This window comes from Trachemys scripta, chromosome 7 (genome assembly GCF_013100865.1).
Source record: "Trachemys scripta elegans isolate TJP31775 chromosome 7, CAS_Tse_1.0, whole genome shotgun sequence".
NCBI lineage: Eukaryota > Metazoa > Chordata > Testudines > Emydidae > Trachemys > Trachemys scripta.
In genome coordinates, this window is record NC_048304.1 from 43,444,059 (window position 1) to 43,464,742 (window position 20,684).

A 20,684-nucleotide genomic window follows, 5' to 3' on the forward strand; every position below is an offset into this window, starting at 1 on the left:
GTACCCTGGTGATGAAAACCACAGTGCTTTAGCTAAAAGACTAGATGGTTAAAATATTATCCCCATTCTACCACTGGAGCAGCGTTGTTAAGTAACATAAGCAAGTTCACAGACAATCAGTGGCATAACTACAAAGGGAACACAGCCCTCCTGATTCTCAATCTCCCCTTCTAAACTTTTCTAGAGTTAACTATTGTTCCATATGTGATAAATTACTGCTTCTGAGTCTTAATGCAGATAGACACAACAGAAACCAGGTGTTTTCTGTTTCCTGTGCTAAGCTCTCAGGATCATAAATTCCAAAAAAATAGGCCTGTCACTTGAGCTAAAGAAGAATCACCCTCAGCTCTCCTTAATGTTTGGGCTTTTATTCTCTTTCTGAGATAGGGAGGACAAGATAATCACAAACACTTGGGCAGACCAAGCAGGGATGCACACATACGTAAGACCCAGTATATTCCCTTTTTGGAAGTTATCACCTGCTTGTCATGGCAATTCTGCTACATCTTTCATTACGACATCACCTGGCCCAAGCACAGCTACTGGGGCACTGAGCTCTAGTCAGTGCTCAACTTGGCTGCCAAGAGAGCTAACACCAACTTGTCTCGGATGTCTCCCAGAAGCATAGCATAAGTTTGAAATACAGACAGTATAGAGCCAATATTCATAACTTCAACTACAAAATTGATACACACATATAGACAGCATAATCATAACCAGCAAACCCTAACCTTGTCTTAGACACCTCATTTGACCCCCTTTATACAAGATTTGGTGCCACGACAGGACTTTGGTTGCAACCATGTTTTATATGGTCCCGGTTCAAATCAATAACGTGACACTACCATGCCATGCTGCAGAAATTACATCATTGCTGGATAAATTCCTGTCCTGTGTCAGTAATGAGGTGATAATCACCTGGGAAAAGTCCTTAGCCTCCCGAGTGTGATGACAGCTTCACTGTCTGTATTTCACTGCAGACTGTAGGGCAGGCTCAGGGTAAGGACAACAACTACTATGATGATAGTGTCTTTATAAAGGCATTTCTACTGTCCGGTGTTGGGAAGGGGGAACTGCCAGCTCCTCTGAAGACCCCAATAATCACTTGTAAGGAGACGATCCCTTGCCTCTGAGTAATGTCATGTCTCATCCCTGATCAGATGGCGTTTTCTCCCTTAAGGACCAAGGGCAACAGCAGAAGCCCTGTTCCCCAACCTGGTTTGAAATTTATGCTGATGAAACAAGAGAGATTTTAATATATGATGGAAGGAAGTTGGATTAACATTGATCTTCCTGGAAGGTGGGATCATAGGGTGTTAATGTGGATTATGGCCTATAGGGAGACAGGAGCCACAGGAGAGAATGGCTCTACTGATGCTAATGTTTCTTTCAATTCATATTTTAGGATGAGTGCTCCATCATGGGCCAATTTAACTGGTGATCCTCTTTTGCCTGCCCCTGTACTCCCAGAGGCTCAGCTCTTCATTCTTTATTAAGCTTTCCTCGAACAGAGTGCACCTGCTGCCTCAGAGTTAGTATTGGGATTCCTTCACTTCTTTCTCTGTGTGTATACTGAGGAGGTGTGGGGATACGTCTGTGTAGAGATTTGGGAACAAACATGCAATCCAGTTGCCACCATTCCAAAAAGATAAACACAAGACAAGATTCTCTGCAGTCACTGTAAGGAAGAACCAAATTCTCTCTCCCACTGGGCTCTTTCTGACCAACAACCAGCTCCAACCATTCCTTCTCATATTAACATTGTCTTGCAATACAAATAGACCTTTCCCAACCTCCTGACTTCACCTTGCTACTATTTAGTTAGTGAGTGTCATATTCTCCTATATCACTGCACTTCAATGGAGGAGAAATGTCTAAATAACATTTTTTTGCACAAAGAACGAGGAGTACTTTTGGCACCTTAGAAACTAACAAATTTATTTGAGCATAAGCTTTCGTGGGCTAAAACCCACTTCATCGGATGCATGATTCAAAGATTCAATCACTGCTATGGCAGAGGAGTTTTAGCTGGAAGTCAGAGTTGCCCTGTTGCTTATTATTCAGAATCCCAGGGCCTGGAATCTGCCACTCTGGCTATGTGCACAATGAAACCAGTGGATGGCCTATGCCCGCTGATTCGGGCTTGTGAGGCTCAGAATAAGGGGCTGACTAATAGCAGCATAGACATATGTACTTAGGCTGCAGTCCAAGCTCAGAGACCCTCTGACTTTGTATGGCCTAAATTCTAATCTGAGCCCGAATGTCTACAATGCAATTAAACAGCCCCTTAGCCTGAGCTCCATGAGCCTGAGTCAGCTGGTGCAAGCCACAGCCACAGGTGTCTAAATTGCACTATAGACATATCCTCTGATAATTTTGGGATTCGTAGTAAGATATTTATTTTCCACTACTTGTTTGGATAGATCATGATAACTCTGTCCCAGGGAGTGATACAAACAAATATTTGGATACAAAGGTTTTCGTGGCTCCCCTCCCCACAATTAGTTTTCTTCTTTCTACTGCCTCACCCAGGACTGAAAGGCTTTGTTCTCTGGATTTTATTAAAAGTCCAAGGCATGGAGTGGGGATTTAAAGAGATTGTAATTGCAGAGATGGATTTAGCTGCGCATTAACAGGGACCATTATGGCACATTGGGGACAAGAGGAAGTGAAAATTGTTCAGCTGCTAATATTTGTATTTGTTTTTCTGATTTTAGGACTCATTGTACATTGTATGACAGCTCTGATGCTCACATTTAATCATTGGCCCCATAAAGTTTGGCCTGGCCATGAAATCATAATCCCCTTTCCCTCTTCAGTGAGTATTCAAGTTCTCTTTAATACTAGCTTGTGCATACATTAAGGATGGTTTGTGGAAGAAGCTCTGTAAGGACTCGAATGCACGTAAGGAATAGTGCTGCCACCTTCCTGAAAATGCAGGACAGTTCTCTCATTCCAGGCTCCACCTTCTCTCTCTCACCTTGGGCACTGTCTGACCACTAAATAGCTCCAGCAATGACTCCACATCTTAACATGTATAATTAGTGAGAACTGTCTTACTTTTCCCCTCATTATATAGTTCCAACGGTGCTTTAACAAGAAGGATGGAGGTAGGGTGACTAGATGTCCCGATTTTATAGGGACAGTCCCGATTTGTGGGTCTTTTTCTTATATAGGCTTCTATTACCCCCCACCCCCTGTCCTGATTTTTCACGCTTTCTGTCTGGTCACCCTAGATGGAGGCAAGATTCCTGCTTGGAGACTCTACAATCTCTGCAGACAATGAACTGGTGAAAAATGTAAAGCCCATTATTCCCCTCCCTATAGTTCTTTGTTTGCTATTCCTGCCTCCTCAACCACAGCAAAGAGTCAAGGAAGACGCTTTTTCTTAGGGAAAGAAGGAACATTGAGACAGATATAAGTCAAATACAGATTGGCAAAGTGTGAAAAGGGGGATAGTTCTTCAGTGGCTGATGTTTCAACTCTTTTTCCTTTAAGGCTGAGCTCTCCACCATGAGCCATTGAACCATCACTGGCAGCTGAAGATCCTTATTTTACCCAGACCAACCTCATATTCTGGAGTGGGGCTTTCCTGAATCACAACTGACCATCTTCCCCGCAGTGAGTATTCAGACAAGTTCTCCTCATCCCTTAAACGTATTTACACTGTCAGATTGGTAGCAGTATATCTGTTCCTTTTATTGAACAGCTCAGTTCCAAACGGCGAATCTGCCTTTCTTCTAGTTCCCTTGTAGCAGAGAAGACACCAGTGATAGAATCCAGAACCTTCATCAACGGCAATCAGGAAACAACACAAACGAAAAAATACTTGTCCTATATCTCCAAACCCAGGCATCCTAGTAGTACAAAACTAGTGAGGACAAAGATTAGGAATCCTTATTTAGAGCTCATAAGTAGTTAAACCTAACCAAAACTCAGAGCTGAAAACGAAAGTTAAGTGAGTTCAGGGTTCAGCAGGAAAGAGTATTATTCCAGTCCCTTATACTGTATTTGGAAACTGCAGGTGCTGCAACTGAACAACATATTGCAACAAGGATCTACGTCATCTCTATTAACATGCTAAGAATGAAAACAAGTTAAGTTCCTGGAGCTTTATTCTGTCCATGGTGAGAGAGATGTTTCTACCCCCATACACAACAGATCATTCAAGAGAGGTTTATTCTCCCCCAGTGAACACTGGGAAGAGGTTTAGAGTCTCCAGCAAGACACTGATCAGAGGTTTCGTCCCTCCCAGAAGACAGGGATTCGGATTATCCATCACAGAGATATGGCTACAACTGTAGAAGCTCCCATAATGTCTAGCAATGCAGCATATGAGCTGCAAGAAAGCTTTGGTGCAGTTACTAGTGTGAGGTCAGGATAATAAGGACCCCAAGACCATAATCTTAGGATGCAGCCTCAGATAATTCGACAGGACTGTCCTGTATTTCAGTTGCATGAATACCCTGTTTGCTGCCCATCTATTCTATCATTAAATACAAGGTTGGTGCCAGAGCATTAGGTGAGAAGGGAAAAACTCCTTCCCTGGCACAAAGGCAAAGCCTGTAGGTAGAAACACATCAAAGAGAATGACCCTGGGCTTATTGCCCCCTGCAGGAGTGTGCACCGAAGAGATACATTTGGGGGAACCTGAAGTCTATCTGTGCTCTCTCTCATGCACCCTCAAGAAGCGGCATTACTGGCTACAATGATGAGGAGAGGAGAACCCAGCAACTACCTGGGGCAATTCCAACATAAATGTTAGTATCAAAGCAACATCTGTTTAATCTGAACCTTTCAATTAGTATCTCGGGTATCTCTGCTGTGGGAGATTATAGCATTGTGTGTGAACTTCTGCCCAAAGATCAGGGAGGGTGGAGGGGAACTGTGAACCCCCTGAACTCACACTGGGCCTATGGGTTCCCCCAAAGGAAGAATGAGGCAAGAGAAGGAGGAGGAAGAGGAGAGAAGTGAAAAGTAAAAACATGTCAGCTCTTAAATAAGTTTTGGACTTTCATTATGGTTCTCAATAATCACACTGCAGTAAGTAGCCAATCCTCTGGCACCCACGTCATATTTAGCTCTACTCTCTTATGCAATAAACACATTGTGAGTGTTTACCTCCTCCTTGCCAACCACCTGTACAGATTGCCCTGTGATCATTACAAGTTTTGTAATGGAGGTGAGTTACCTAATCAAACACACACACACACACACCTCTTTAATAGTGTGGTATTAACTGATGTTAAATCTCATGCTGCAGTATTTTCAGCATACGGTGTCCTATCTGATAAAGATGTCAGCTGGCAGCCCTGGGCTGCCCAGAGGATTCAGTGGGCCTGGGGTCTTCAGCGGCGGGGGGCCCCTGCCGCCGAATTGCCGCCAAAGACCCAGCACTTTGGCGGCAGGTCCCGGAGCGGAAGGACCTCCCCGCCACTGAATTGCCGCCAAAGACCCAGAGCGGAAGAAGCTCAGGGGGCCCGGGCCCCGCGATAGTTTTCCAGGGTCCCCGGAGTGAGTGAAGGACCCCACTCCAGGGCCCCCGAAAAACTCTCGTGGGGGCCCCTGCGGGGCCTGGGGCAAATTGCCCCACTTGCCCACCCCCTCCCGGGCGGCCCTGTGGCAGCCAGGCTCAGGGCACAAGTAGATGTTGGCTAAATCCTGCAAATGGTCAATGAACAAGGTAGATTATATGTTTTCCTCACACTGCCCCTTGTATTTCATAGTTTCAAAGAAATATTAAACAGTGCCAAGTTGCAAGAGTTCCACCAAACAGAGTTCTAGAATATTGCACATTCATTTCCTTTTTTTGCATGTGCAGAACCACTGACAAAGGCTGAATTTCCTAATCCCCAGCTGTACTGATTGGGGAAAGAACACCTGTACTGATATTAGAATAGCTGCTTCCCACCTCACAGGCAAGAGTAAGATGGGTTTCAAAAAACTCTCTCCTTTTGCTCACCACCTTCTCCTTTCTTCTAGTTTAGTAAATTAAAACTAAATTTCCTTCACCCAGAGAACATCTCCCACATCCTCCCTACACATTTTCCCTAGTTCCAATGATATGAGCATATGAATTTACTTGATATTCTGAAGGATATGTCAATATCTCCTATGATTGCTGGAAGAATGAGTTTTTACAAGTTCTCAGAAGAGAATATGGAAAACTAAACTGGAAATGTTGGGCTGCTTTTTTAGGTTCCATGTTTGTCCAAAATGGAATAATCATCAAGCTAGAAAGAAACATCTGGAAACGCCATCTGGTTCCAGCCTCATCTCTAAGAAACAACTCCTAGGAGACCACATATTTGGCAGATATCCATGGGAAACATCTCCTATAAAACCACCAACAATCAGCTATAGTTTCATCTATTGGAAACATCTCCTGTGAGATGTTGTACCCTTCCTGCATGTCCATCAGGAAAAATCTCTACTATGAGACCTTATATAATCAACTGCAATATCATCAACTGAAAGGTTATACATCCTGATTCTACTGTGAACTTCCCAGATTAAGGACTGTCTTCTGTTTTGTACTGCTGTTGGCACATCACTGAATATAATAAAATAACTAATTTTACTACTTTCTCTGGTGTTTCTCTGTTTTCTTTCTAGTCCAGAAGAATCTGCCTTCTCCATTATGTGCTCTCTTTCTCTCTCTCTCTCAACATGATGGTGCTGAACCTGTAAGAATGCATGAGCTTTGGAAGCTGTTCTCACCCTCCATTTTTCCATTGCACTACAACTGTGTAGCATTGCAATATACTGGTTGAGCTGGACTATCAGCAAAGCAGTCTGAGGCCTGGTGAGAGGTGCGAATTTTGAATCACTGCATGAGAAGAGGAACCAGGGTTACCAAATAAATCCATCATCCCCAGTAAATGCACCCCATAAGCCAAATCCACTCCTCTCTCTCTCTCTTTACTGCAGCCCAGTGAACACAAATTAAACACACACCCTATGCCAAAAAATCTCATTTCCAGCAACCAAAATCAATTCAACTGCCTCCCACCACTAAAAGAAAAAACAAATACCTCACTCCCAACGACCAAAACCAATTCAACATTTCCTGCCCCTCTGCTGCACACCCCAGAGACCAAAACCAATACAATGTTCCCCCACAAAACTCACCCACTGTGACCAAATCCCATTTCTATTCTCCCCATAGCCACTGAAGGCTCCTCTTCATGGCCACGTTCTGGGCTACTTGAAACTCTTCACTGCTTCACCAGGTCTGAGGGAGCCATCACAGGCTTCTCACCCTGCTGCAGGGAGCTTCCTGAACCCAGCCACCTGCCAGACTCTTCAAATTCCCCATCAGGACTCAGTGGAGAGACAGGCAGCGCTTCACCACCACCCTCCTCAGGCTGCTGCAAAGATCCATTCTGCATACGGCTCAAGCAGCTTCATGCTCTGGCTCCAGCTCCCACAGTGCATTCTGGGGTAATGTGAGGTGCTGGCGTCATGAATGCAGAGCAGCTACTGTTGCTTCCCAGCAAGTCCCCTACAGGAGGAAGAGAAGGGAGGGACTTATGGTTCTATATGATTTTAAAAACTAGGACTCTCCTTCAATATACAGAGGAGAATTTTAAAGACAGACACAGTCATTGAGTGACAGGGCCCACCAAGAAATTTCCCAATAATCCTATGCGACAGTCCAGTCCTGGATCATTGGTGCACTGTGGCTTTGTTCACCCTCACCCAGTCAGCTGTCAGGTCATTGCATTATGGAACGTTGTAGCCTCCCCACATTCAGGATTGAACCCAGGTCCCATTTTGAGGAGGATTTGGAACAATCTTGTTAATTTAAAACAAAACCCTCACACATGTCCTGTATTTTAGAGTTGATAACTTGTATTAGTTCTGAAAATTAAGTCCTAACATTTGCCTCCCTAACAATCCCCTAATACTACAAAGCTTTGCCTCTGGGTAAATTTTGAAACTGGCTTCTGCAAGGGCTGAGATAGGAAATTATTCAAGAAATTAATATTTGAGATCTCTGCATGACTCTGCCTCTGCAAAGCCAATAGGGAAAGAGAGGGGATTGAGGATGGCCCACACTATAACATTACCAGCCTAAAGATCAAAGATTATGAGTCAGACCACACAAAATCATGAGATTGGCCAAAAATAATCATGCATTTTTTAAAAAGATTATTATCTGTTTCTTTGATCTGTCTTGATTTTGTATCCCCCATGCCCACCCTCAGTGTGTGTGTGAGGGAGAGAAACAATTACTGTTGCACATACTTCCAAATTTATTATTGTGGAGAACAGATGATGTTAACTTGGAATTTTTTGATCTGAGCTGCTGTTCTAGGAGAAGTGTTAAACAAAATTGTATGATGGGGTATGTTGTGGAACAAAGACCAAAAAGAACATATGTAGTTGGGTCAGATGTGAAAGTAAGCCGGTCCGGTCCGTTATGGTGTACCGGTGAAAAGTGGCCGCCACTACCGGCCCATACGCCGTGGCTTTAAGCGGGGTCCTTTGCCGCGGCAGCGCTTTAACATCGTTGCCCTTTTTGCCCCCCCGGAGCCCTAATGGGGAGTGGGGGCAAAAGAAGCAGCTGCCCCAGGGCCCGGTGATTTATGAGGGCCTGGGGCTCCGGCTGCTGCTCCCGGGCCCTTTAAAGCGCCGCTGGAGCCTCGGGCGGCACGGGCCAGGCAGCATGGATGGACTGGCTGGGGGATGCTGACCCCCCCCATTCCTGCCCCTTCCGCCCGAGGCCCCGCCCCTTCTAGGAGCCGGAGCCGGCCCCCATACCGGTAAGTCTTGAATTTTACTTTCACCCCTGAGTTGGGTGCACAGAGATGGAGGTTTGGATTCTTTGATGGAAGCTCCCCCACTTGAAATGCTGAGGGGTTTTAATCAGAAGGGTCATTGGCTGGCTTTTGAGGAGAGAGGGAGCAGGATCACAGATGGGGGTGAGGAGCCAGTTTGTGGTCAGGAAGAGAAGCACTACCAAGCTCTGATCAGATGAGGCTTTTCCTTTGGCAGTAAGAAGAAGGGTTACCGAATGCTCTTGTGATGTTTGTTATGTTTAATCAGGTTGAATAAAAGTGTACTGGTTTTCCAAACCCTGAAGTTGAAGGTGTTGTCAATGCGTGTGTAGCAGAGTCCACTCACTTAATGCGAGCACCACCTGGTCAAGTGTGCGCATGTGTAACCCACACACTTCTTGGGTGTGGTGTTCTGTCCCGTCTAGAGCGAGAGAAAGAGAAAAGAAAAAAGAAAAAAAAAACAGTCTGCTGTACAGCCTTAGCTAACAGCCAGGTTGCTTTTAGCTCATGCTGTAGAAGCTCATGTACTAAGCTCCAGAGGTCCCCGCTTCAATCCTGCCCGGCGACAACCGGGGTCTGTCAGTGTTACACATGCCTGCAGTTTTTTCCCTCAGTTTCTCCACTCACGGTGCACCCCATTGGCTGCTGCGTTCGTCAGATGGGTCTTTGGTGACTCAGCCCTCTGGCCAAGTCACACACAGTCCATATGTTAAACAAACCAAACCCCTTCTGGGGTATATGGTCCAGCCAGGACAATCTCGCTGTCCTCAGTAATATCCTGCAGCCCTCCATGGGCTCAGTCCCTTAACAGTCCAACAGGTTCCATCATGGTACCCTCAGTTGGGTTCTGGCTACCTGACAAAGATTCCTGCTCTGGGATGGACTAACGCCCCAGGGCTTCCTTCCTAGAGTGCTAGTCCATCCCTCTGCCTTCCCTTGAGTCCTCAGTGACCCCAGCTCTCCAGCTGAGCCACTCCTCTTGAACTCAGTTCATGGACCCCAGCTCTCCCGCTGAGTCAGTCTCAGTTCGGCGCCTTTTCAGGGGTAACCCAGTTCCAGATATAGCAGTTCTCTGGGCCAGTTTAAACTCCCTTGCTCAGGGCTTAGCCACTTTCCCAGTGACTGTTTGGAAGGGATCCAAGCCCACCCACTACTCTGGGTCCCAATCTAGGGATACTATACGTAGCACCCATGTGCCACATCTCTTTAATTAACTACATTTCCCTGGGCCACTTCCCCATGGCCCTTACCTTTTTTGAGTCCCAACAACCGGCCAGGAACACTTTCCTTGCTCCCCTGGTCCCTACACACAGACTGAACATAGCGCCCTGCAGCTCCTTTTATATGCGCCTGCTTGGCCCCGATTGGCTGCTTCCCAGCAACCTCTTTCTGACTGGCTGTGTCCCATGCAGCCACTCTAGGCAGCTTGGAGGACTCAACTTCCCTTTTCTGGGGCAGGGTGTGGTAGGACCACAAGGTCTCCAGCAGGGGGCCTCCAGGCCTAGTACAGCCTGTTGGTTTGGAAAAAATCTGCAGGGCCCTTGGAGGTAGGAAAAGGAGCCAGAATCACCCCATATTTACAGTCAATATTTGGCAGTAAGAAGAAGGGTTACCGAATGCTGAGGTCTAGTCAAGTAAGACTCAGATCAGTGTGTACACCCTTATAGCATCGTTATTCACTTCCAGTCCCATAGGAAAAGTGTGTTCCTGTGTTTCATAGGAGTAATTTGAGAAGCCTATATTTGATATCAAAAAAGCAGTTACTTACCGTGGTTCTTTGAGAGGTGTTGTCCACACAGATTCCACTTCTGATGTGCAAGCACCACATGTATGTGAAATCGGATTATTTTTGGCTACCAATGTCCACTGGGGCTGCCCTTGTGTCCTGGATATCCTCGCATCCTCACCCCAGGGCATAAAAGGCCAGAGCAGATTCAGCCATTCCTCCGCTCTTTTGCCAACATGGAATCCTATTGTTGATCGAGTCTGTATAAGCAAGGAAGGAGGGTGGATCTTGGAAATTGAACGAGCTCTAGCTTACCTGGGTGGATCTAACCTAGCGATCTAATCATAGGATCTAATACAGTTAGATACCCATTTAGACAAACTGGGTGGAAATGGTGGGACCCTTAACCCTATCTGCAAAGACTACAGACAGTGTGAGGAAGCAAAGATGATTATGATCATCCCTGTCTGTTGACATAATGTATGGCTGTGGGTGTTCCCCATTATCAGCTGGATCCCTGAAGCAAAAGTAGAAATGCTGTGCATGCGAGGTATATGGCTCTGAATGCCAGGATATTTATGTGAATATGAGTTTTCTGGGGGGACCAGAGGCCTTGTGTTTGAAGGTGCTCCAGATGAGCTCCCATTTGAATGTGGAGGCATCCATCATCAATATCTTGGTAGGCAAAGGTGCAGAAAAGGATGCTCCACTGCACACGTGAAGCAGGTCTTTACACTAATCTGATGAGGAGAACACTTCTCGCAGGACCTTCATCTTCATGTCCATCTGGTGCTTGCTGGGTAAGTACACGGATTTCAGCCACCCTTGCAGATGGTTGAACTCTGGCATGCTGAGTGATGTAGATGCAGGAGGCCATGTGACTCAAAGGCTGCCTGAGGCATGCTCTTGCAGACATCTCTGGGTGAGCCTGCTGATTGATGAGATTCACTATGGTCTGGTACCTCACCTGCAGTAGATAAACTCTTGCTGACCTCAAATCTAACACACCTCCTATTCTCTACTTTGGGTTGGCAAAAGTGTGTTGTGGGTTTTTTTTGGTTCATTGTTTATTTTTATCTTGAATCTCATTGTGGTGAAGAATCCTAAAATCACACAAACTCAGTTGGTCACCAGCTGGGGAAATTTTCCTAAGATCAGCCACTCATCCAGGCATGGGTCTTCCTGAATGCTGTGTTGTTTTAAGCTGGCTGTGATGAGGGACTTAGAGAATACTCTCAGTGCCATGAAGAGCCCAAAGACCAGCACCCTGTATTCGTAGAGAGTCTCCCACTATGAATCTTAAGTATTTTCTGTGTTCTGGATATACAGACAGCTGGGAATAAGTGTCCTGAAGCTTGAGAGCCAAAAACCAGTCATGAAGATGTAATGAGGGGATAATTGAGGCCAGATGACCATCCTGAACTTGAAATGAAAGTTGAATCTATTGAGATGTCTCAGGTCTAGAGTAGGACACCAGCCCCCCTTTTAATTTGGGATTAAAAAGTGATGGGGGTAGAACCCCTTGCGTCTGCATTTCATGTATTCCAATGCTCTGAATTGCAGTATTCATTTTAGCAGTATCTCATGAGAGGGTTCCTGAAGAAGGACGGGGAAAGGAAGGGACTGGAATTGGATAGAATACCCCTTGTTTGTAATTTCCAGGACCCAATGGTCTGATTATCATTTGGACCTCTTTAGGTATTCCAGAAGATTGGAACTGTGAAGCCCCGTGTATCACAATGGAAGTGGCTGTTGTATGTGGCACTGTATCAGAGACATCTAAAGCAGCCTGCAGAGATGTTTGGGCCACTAACCCTCTTTTAGACACTAGAGACTTTAGTTCTCCCTATGTTCCTGAGGAAACTGCTCTATGCATTGTGATATCTTGTCCCAGGACATATAGTTGTATTTTGACAGAAACATCTGATAATTCAAAATGTTCATTTGGACACTAGCCGAGGTTATTGGTGCCAAGGAGTTGGTACTAGGGAAGTGCACACCATGGTCACAGGCAGTACCATGAGTATACATTGACCATCCAGTGGTGCTAAGGCATCAGAGGATCCTGATGTGGGCCATGAGCCACCTTTTGGCTGAGGGGCATAAGAGACAGAGATGTGTTTTGTTTTCTAATTTTGCTGGTCACTGGCAAGGATGACCTTAACCTATGCTCACTCTGGGCGTGATGCTCTGCCTACTTCTTTCCAATGATGACTAGGTGAAGGAAGACTTGACTGCTCTGCCCGATTTAGTAGTGGAGGGGTTTTGATCCGTTTGATGAAGAATGAGCATGGCAGCTTGATGCAGAGCTGCAGTTCACAGGAGCACTAGCCAAAAGTGACCATTCTGGCTTTTTGGGATCTTTCACCTCAGGCTCTGAAGAGGCCCTCAAGCACTGTACAAGACAGGGCTTGAGCTGGGTCTTCCTCTCTTGCTGCATTCTCTTGGAGAAGGAACAGCAGATCGATCATTTTCCAGGGATGTATCCTTGGCCAAGGCAGAAGTAGTACCTAGAATGCCCAGCATTGAGCAGGATAGCAGCCTCACAATAGGAGGCTATCCCTATGAGTCCTGAGTCCTAGCATCAAGGGTATGCCCAAACCTATTCTAAAATTTTAGGGGGATGAGGGGTGTTGCCAATGGGCATAAACAAAAAACTAATAACTATACTAACTATTAACCACTATTAACTACCCAAACAAAAGATCGTATAGTAGTCAGAGTAAGTGAACACTACAGGATTTCTGTCTTGCTGCCAGGATCAGTAAGAAGGAATGGAGGGACAGTTGGGCCTGCACCGCCCTGTATGCCCTCTGGTGGGGGGTGCAAAGACTATCCAGTGTGCAGATGCTGCCCCAGTGGACATTGCTATCCAAAAAGAATCTGATTTCACATGCATGGGACATGTGCACACCCAAGAGTGGAATCTGTGTGAACAATGACTCAGAGAAGAAACCATTTTTCTTATTCACCCTGATATGGCATTAATTTTGTAATTGACTCTGCATTTCCTTTTACCTGGGGACTTCAGCAAAGTGCCAAACTTGACAAACATTAATTGTGCCTCATCACACCACTGATATTTTCCTGCCTCATAGGGAGGTGTAAATTGAATAACATATTTGATTAGCATTGATCTGCTGAATCTAATATAGGCATTTATACTGAGAACCCCACAACAGTATCTTAGTGCCCATTTGACAAGATGAATGCTTTTAAATACCACGTGGCAATTATTTGACTGTTGGATGTATGGTTGTGTGAAATGGTGTCAAGAGACCAAATTTAATCTCATTCCAGCCATTCAGTGGTTGGATTTAAACTTTGTTCTCTGTGCTTTGGACATTTTATTGTCATGCCTAACTCATTTTGGGAATTGGTATTCTATCCTATTCAGGTCTTCTACCACATGCATCTCTGTGTTATCTATATAGTCATTGCAAAAAGAGGTGTGCATTTACAATTAGACAGGTAACTTGAGATAGCTATCTTGGTTTAAAAATCCTAGTGGAGACATGGCACAGGTAGTGTTTAGCTTGGTGTAGGTAGTTGAGGTCAACCCCAGATGAGGGGAAGGATATACCTGACCTCAGCTAGCTAGGTCAATCTTATATCTTCCTGTCTGGGGTTGACCTTGATGAGTTACATCAAAGTAAAAATGACCTGTGCCTTGTCTCCACTAAGTTTCTACATCAAGACAGCTATTTCAATGTAAAAACACATCTATTAGAATTCTTTGAGGGTGTTAACAAGCATGTGGACAAGGGTGATCCAGTTGATATAGTGTACTTAGACTTTCAGAAACCCTTTGACAAGGTTCCTCACCAAAGGCTCTTAAACAAAGTAAACTGTAATGGGACAAGAGGAAACGTCCTCTCATGGACCAGTAACTGGTTAAAATATAGGAAAAAAGAGTAGAAATAAATGGTCAGTTTTCAGCATGGAGAGAGGTAAATAGTGCTGTCCCCCAGTCCTTTTCAGTATATTCATAAATGATCTGGGAAAAGGAGTAAACAGTGAGGTGGCAAAATTTGCAGATGATACAAAACTACTCAAGATAGTTAAGTCCAAAGCAGACTGCGAAGAGTTACAAAGGTCTCTCACAAAACTGGGTGAGGAGACAACAAAATGGCAGAAGCCCTCTATACCAACATTCCACACAAAGATGTACTACAAGCCATCAGGAACAGTATCCCCTGTAATGTCACAGCAAACCTGGTGGCTGAACTTTGTGACTTTGTCCTCACCCACAACTATTTCATATTTGGGGACAATGTATACCTTCAAGTCAGCGGCACTGCTATGGGTACCCGCATGACCCCACAGTATGCCAACATTTTTATGGTTGACTTAGAACGCTTCCTTAGCTCTTGTCCCCTAATGCCCCTACTCTACTTACGCTACATTGATGACATCTTCATCATCTGGACCCAGGGAAAAGAAGCTCTTGAGAAATTCCACCATGATTTCAACAATTTCCATCCCACCATCAACCTCAGCCTGGACCAGTCCACACAAGAGATTCACTTCCTGGACACTACAGTGCTAATAAGCGATGGTCACATAAACACCACCCTATACCGGAATCCTACTGACCTCTATACTTACCTACATGCCTCCAGCTTTATCCAGACCACACCACATGATCCATTATCTACAGCCAAGCTCTAAGATACAACCACATTTGCTCCAACCCCTCAGACAGAGACAAATACCTACAAGATCTATTAAGCATTCTTAAAACTACAGTATCCACCTGCTGAAGTGAAGAAACAGATTGACAGAGCCAGAAGAATACCCAGAAGTCACCTACTCCAGGCAGGCCCAACAAAAAAGTAATAGAACGCCACTAGCTGTCACCTTCAGCCCCCAAATAAAACCTCTTCAGCGCATCATCAAGGATCTACAACCTATCCTGAAGGACGATCCCTCACTGTCACAGATCTTGGGAGACAGGCCAGTCCTCGCTTATAGACAGCCCCCCAACCTGAAGCAAATACTCACCAGCAGCCACACACCACACAACAAAAACACTAACCCAGGAACCTATTCTTGCAACAAAGCCAGTTGCCAACTCTGTCCACATATCTATTCAGGGGACACCATCATAGGACCTAATCACATCAGCCACACTATCAGAGGCTCGTTCACCTGCACATCTACCAATGTGATATATGCCATCATGTGCCATCAGTGCCCCTCTACCATGTACATTGGCCAAACCGGACAGTCTCTACGCAAAAGAATAAATGGACACAAATCAGATATCAAGAATTATAACATTCAAAAACCAGTCGGAGAACACTTCAACCTCGCTGGTCTCTCAATTACAGATCTCAAATTGCAATACTCCAACAAAAAAACTTCAAAAACAGACTCCAACGATAAACTGCAGAATTGGAATTTATTTGCAAAGTAGACACCATTAAATTAGGCTTGAATAAAGACTGGGAATGGATAGGTCATTACACAAAGTAAAACTGTTTTCCCATGCTAATTTTTCCCCCTCTGCTATTCACACCTTCTTGTCAACGGTTGGAAATGGGCCATCCTGATTATCACCAGAAAAGTTTTTTTTCTTCTGTTGATAATAGCTCACCTTAATTAATTACCCTCATTACAGTTGGTCTGGCAACACCCATTTTTTCATGTTCTCTGTGTATATATATTTTCCTACAGTATATTCCACTGCATGCATCCGATGAAGTGGGTTTTAGCCCATGAAAACATGCTCAAATACTTTTTTTAGTCTAAGGTGCTACAAGTACTCCTTGTTCTTTTTGCTGATACAGACTAACATGGCTCCCACTCTGAAAAATGGCAGATGAAATTCAGTGTTGATAAATGCAAAGAAATGCACTTTGGAAAACATAATCCCAACTATACATATAAAATTATAGAGTCTAAATTAGCTGTTACCACTAAGGAAAGAGATCTTGGAGTCATTATGGATAGTTCTCTGAAAACACCCACTCAATGTGCAGCAGCAGTCAAAAAAGCTAACAATGTTAGGAACCATTAGGAAAGGGATAGATAAGACAGAAAAATATCAAAATATCTCTATATAAATCTGTGGTACGCCCACATCTCGAATACTGCGTGAAGACCCGGTTGCCCCATCTCAAAAGAGATATATTGGAATTGGAAAAGGTTCAGAGAAAGACAACAAAAATTATTAGGAGTATGGAACAGCTTCTGTGTGAGGAGAGATTAAACAGCCTGGAACTTTTCAGCCTGGAAAAGAGGAGACTAAGGGGGATATGATAAAATCATGACTGGTGTGGAGAAAATGAATAAGGAAATGTTATTTACTCCTTCACATAACACAAGAACTAGGGGTCATCTAATTAAATTAATAGGCAGCAGGTTTAAAACAAAAAGAAGTACTTCTTCACATAATGCACAGTCAACCTGTGGAACTTGTTGCCAGAGGATGTTAAGGCCAAAACTATAACTAGGTTAAAAAAAGAACTAGATAAGTTCCTGGAGGATAGCTCCATCAGTGGCTGGTCAGGGATGGAACCCCATACTCTGAGGGCACGTCTTCACTACTCGCCGGATCGGTGGGTAGCAATCGATCTATTGGGGAATCGACTTATTGCGTCTAGTGAAGACGCGATAAAATCGATCCCTGATCGCTCTGCCATCTACTCTGGAAATCCACCGCAGCAAGAGGCGGAAGCGGAGTCGATGGCGGCGTGGCAGTGGTCGACTCACCGCCATCCTCACAGCCAGGTAAGTCGACCTAAAATATGCAACTTCAGCTACGCTATTCACGTAGCTGAAGTTGCGTATCTTAGGTTGACCCCCTCTCCCTGTAGTGTAGACCTAGCCTGAGTGTCCCTAGCTTCTGTTTGCCAGAAGCTGGGAGTGTAAGACAGGGGATGGATCACTTGATGATTGCCTGTTCTGTTCATTTCCTCTGAAGCACCTGGTGTTGGCCACTATCAGAATACTGGATACTGCACTAGATGGACCATTGGTCTGACACAATGTGGCCGTTCTTATATTATTATCTATATCTGTAGTGAAGACAAAGCCTGAGTGTCTTCCAGTAGGGCTTTAAGTGATGTGACTGGTACCCGTCACTGCTGGAGAAGCAGTTTGCTGCTCTCCAAGAATCTCATAGCTTTTCACCATATACAGACTGACATACAGCAACAGTCTCACATTAAGAAGATTCCCTGGTTTCCCTATCTAGACACAGAGTGGGTGTGACATAGGGCAGCATCAGAGAAAGCTTCCCCACATTGTTCCATCAATGTTTCAACTCTGCCATGGAGCAACCACCTCTTGTCAGGGTAGCTCAGTTTCCATAATTATTTAATCCTTGATGCCTGAAAAGAGGCTGCTAAATCTAGTGCGAGTTTTTGTGATGTAGACACATGTCCATTAACAACTAGGCTAATGCAACCTGCCCCATTTACACAGAGCACCAAAGAGCTATTGATTTCAAAATTGGCTTTTGGTTACTACTACTCACTTGAGCCAAATTCAAATCAATATCCTAGGGCAATGGTTTTCAACCAGAGGTATGTGTACCCCTGGGGGTACAGAGAGGTCTTCCAGGGGTACATCAACTCATCTAGATATTTGCCTAGTTTTACAACAGGCTACATAAAAAGCACTAGCAAAGTCGGTACCAACTAAAATTTCATACAGACAAAACGAGAAAGTAAGCACTTTGTCAATAATAGCGTGCTGTGACACTTGTATTTTTATGTCTGATTTTGTAAGCAAGTAGTTTTTAAGTGAGGTGAAACTTGGGGATACACAAGACAAATGCAACTCCTGAAAGGGGGACATAGTCTGGAAAGGTTGAGAACCACTGTCCTAGGGCGTAGCCTCTAACCACTGGATCCCACAAGGTGCTGAGCACTCCTGTGAGATGCCGAGCACCCTCAACCCATACTGACTGCAATGCACCTATTAGGCTGAAGCTCCAAATTCTCAGTGCTTTCTAGTTCACACTATGAAATCTCTCGTAATAAGCTGGCCAATCCAAGTTACTTTCAAGGAATGTCTAGTCAAAATACCTACTGCTGTGTAGGTCAGAATTGAAACTGTAGTTTTAGGCATGTTAAAAACTATAAGAGCATTATTCATATTGATTCTTAAAACAAATGAAACCAGGGAAAAGATTTAATGCTTGTAGTGTGACAGCAATTTCTTATTGATAAGAAAAAGCATCCAGGGGATTCTTATATTGGTGTTTTTCTGATTTGTAGTTATTGTGCTTAACATTTCTAGGGTCTCTGGGAGAAAAACTAAAAAGTTCACTGTTTCAGTCAACATTGCAGCAGCCAGCAAAGTCACTTTTGAGCTCACCTATGAGGAGCTTTTGAAACAGCACTTGGGAAAATATGAGATGTTGATTAAAGTAAAACCGAAGCAGCTAGTCAAACAATTTCAGGTAAATTGCTCTGGGATTTCATTTATATTCAGCAGCGTTTATACAGAGCAGTTAAAAACTCTAGTAGAAACAGTGGGCGAAGAAGGGCACTGCTCCTAAGTAATGCCAGCTAAGTATATATTTATATCTTAAGCTGTGTGCTCCAGGAGATAAATCCATTTACCACTAATAAAGGTGAGTACAAGAACAAATAACTAATGTTTCAGCTGTCTGAGCAGCCTTTATCAAAGGCTTTCTGTTCATTTTTTCCACACAGCTGTTGCAAAACAATATGAAACAGGAAGTTATTGTAATGCATTGACAAATGCATGTGATCAAGGTTCCTTCCTGTTGCTGGTTCCAGTGATTATACAGCCTGCTGTGTTTGCTTAAGCTTGATTTATACTGACAACTGTGGTGGCCACAGTTTATGCTGATTATTCCACGGCAATTGCACCCAACCATTACAACATCCAGGACCGTGTTGTCAATTCACAGGGGCATGAGACCAGGCTTAATTTGCACATGAATTATGATATATTTTAAAATCAATAATTGCAGCCACAATATTTTGTCCACGTCCAAGTATCTATAATATCTATCTTTTTAATAGAAAATGCTAGTTTTTCTAGTTCAACACTAAAACCCATGCATGATCAGTGGATTGATGCTGCATTGAATCAGCTATGGGTTGTATTTCTGTCCTGGTCCAGTTGCTGGTGAAGGGATGGGGAAGGTGCTATCCCTTCTTATTCTTGGCCTGTTAGCCAAGAGTTTTCTGTGTGGGCCGTGCAACCCAAAAAATATCCCTGACCATCAGTTAACTGAGAAGGGACCCAGCCCTCCTCAAGTCCCATTAGAACAGCAGAGTGGAAGAGGCTTTCCCCAGATGCCCTCTCTCCACTGCTGTAGCTGATATATATGGTAGTTGGGCACAGAGTTGTACACTCTGCTTTGAGGAGGAGTTGCAGTTTGGCAGCTGCATAAGCACTAAATCAGGGGTGCCAAAACTTTTCCTCTCACACTCCCCCACTTACCAGTACTGGAATGTGACCACGCCCCCAGGCCAAGGGCCAGGAGCAGGGTCCGGGAGTTCCAGCCGGGTGGTGCTCCCTCCCTACCCCTGTGTGGGGGCTGTCCCAGGCCCTGCCGTGCCCCTCTAGTGGGGAATGCCCCACAGTTTGGGGATCACTGCACTAAATAGCTGCCTCAAAGGCAGTTATTGGGACTGGCACAAGCAGCTGCAGTGCCCAGACAGCCCACTCAGCTCCTGAAGGCTCTGCTCACTGGCTCCACCATCATCCTCACTTTGCCCCCTTACAAAATCCCCTGGTCTGCCCACAGAGTTGCTCACGCTAAACATCCTTTACACACAGCCTGCTATGTGATTCCACCCTCCAATGTCTGGCCTACTAATTGTTTTCACAAAATATTTCAGATTGAGGCAAACATCTTTGAGCCACAAGGTATCAGTGAGCTAGAAGCACTTGGATCATTTATCAAGAATGACTTGACTCAGACCATTGAAAAATCTTTCTCTGGAAAAAAGGTATAACTATTTCTCACCTTAATGGAGAATACATGTGTTAAACTTGTTGAGACACTGCACTTTTTTCATGAGAATAATAAACCCTGGTGCTGTCCCTGGAAATGCAGAACCTAACTGATGAGTTGTCACTGGCTTCTCATCTGGATTCATTTGCTCTCAAAGAACTTCTGCTTTTTGCATTCTGTACCAGTCTGGCCATAAGCACAACAAGCAATCCAGTGACTACTTTAGGCC

At 44.5% G+C, this 20,684-nt stretch overlaps 1 protein-coding gene across 1 annotated transcript in view; it reads left to right on the top strand.

Annotated features, from left to right (window-relative positions):
• The window catches only part of LOC117880047 (inter-alpha-trypsin inhibitor heavy chain H3-like), an 87,698-nt gene that overhangs the window by 39,603 nt on the left and 27,411 nt on the right, over positions 1 to 20,684 (top strand). The window contains 4 exon segments of the mRNA XM_034775721.1: positions 3,710 to 3,874; positions 6,616 to 6,686; positions 18,760 to 18,922; positions 20,340 to 20,450. Of these exon segments, the coding sequence (XP_034631612.1) occupies positions 3,710 to 3,874; positions 6,616 to 6,686; positions 18,760 to 18,922; positions 20,340 to 20,450 (510 nt within the window).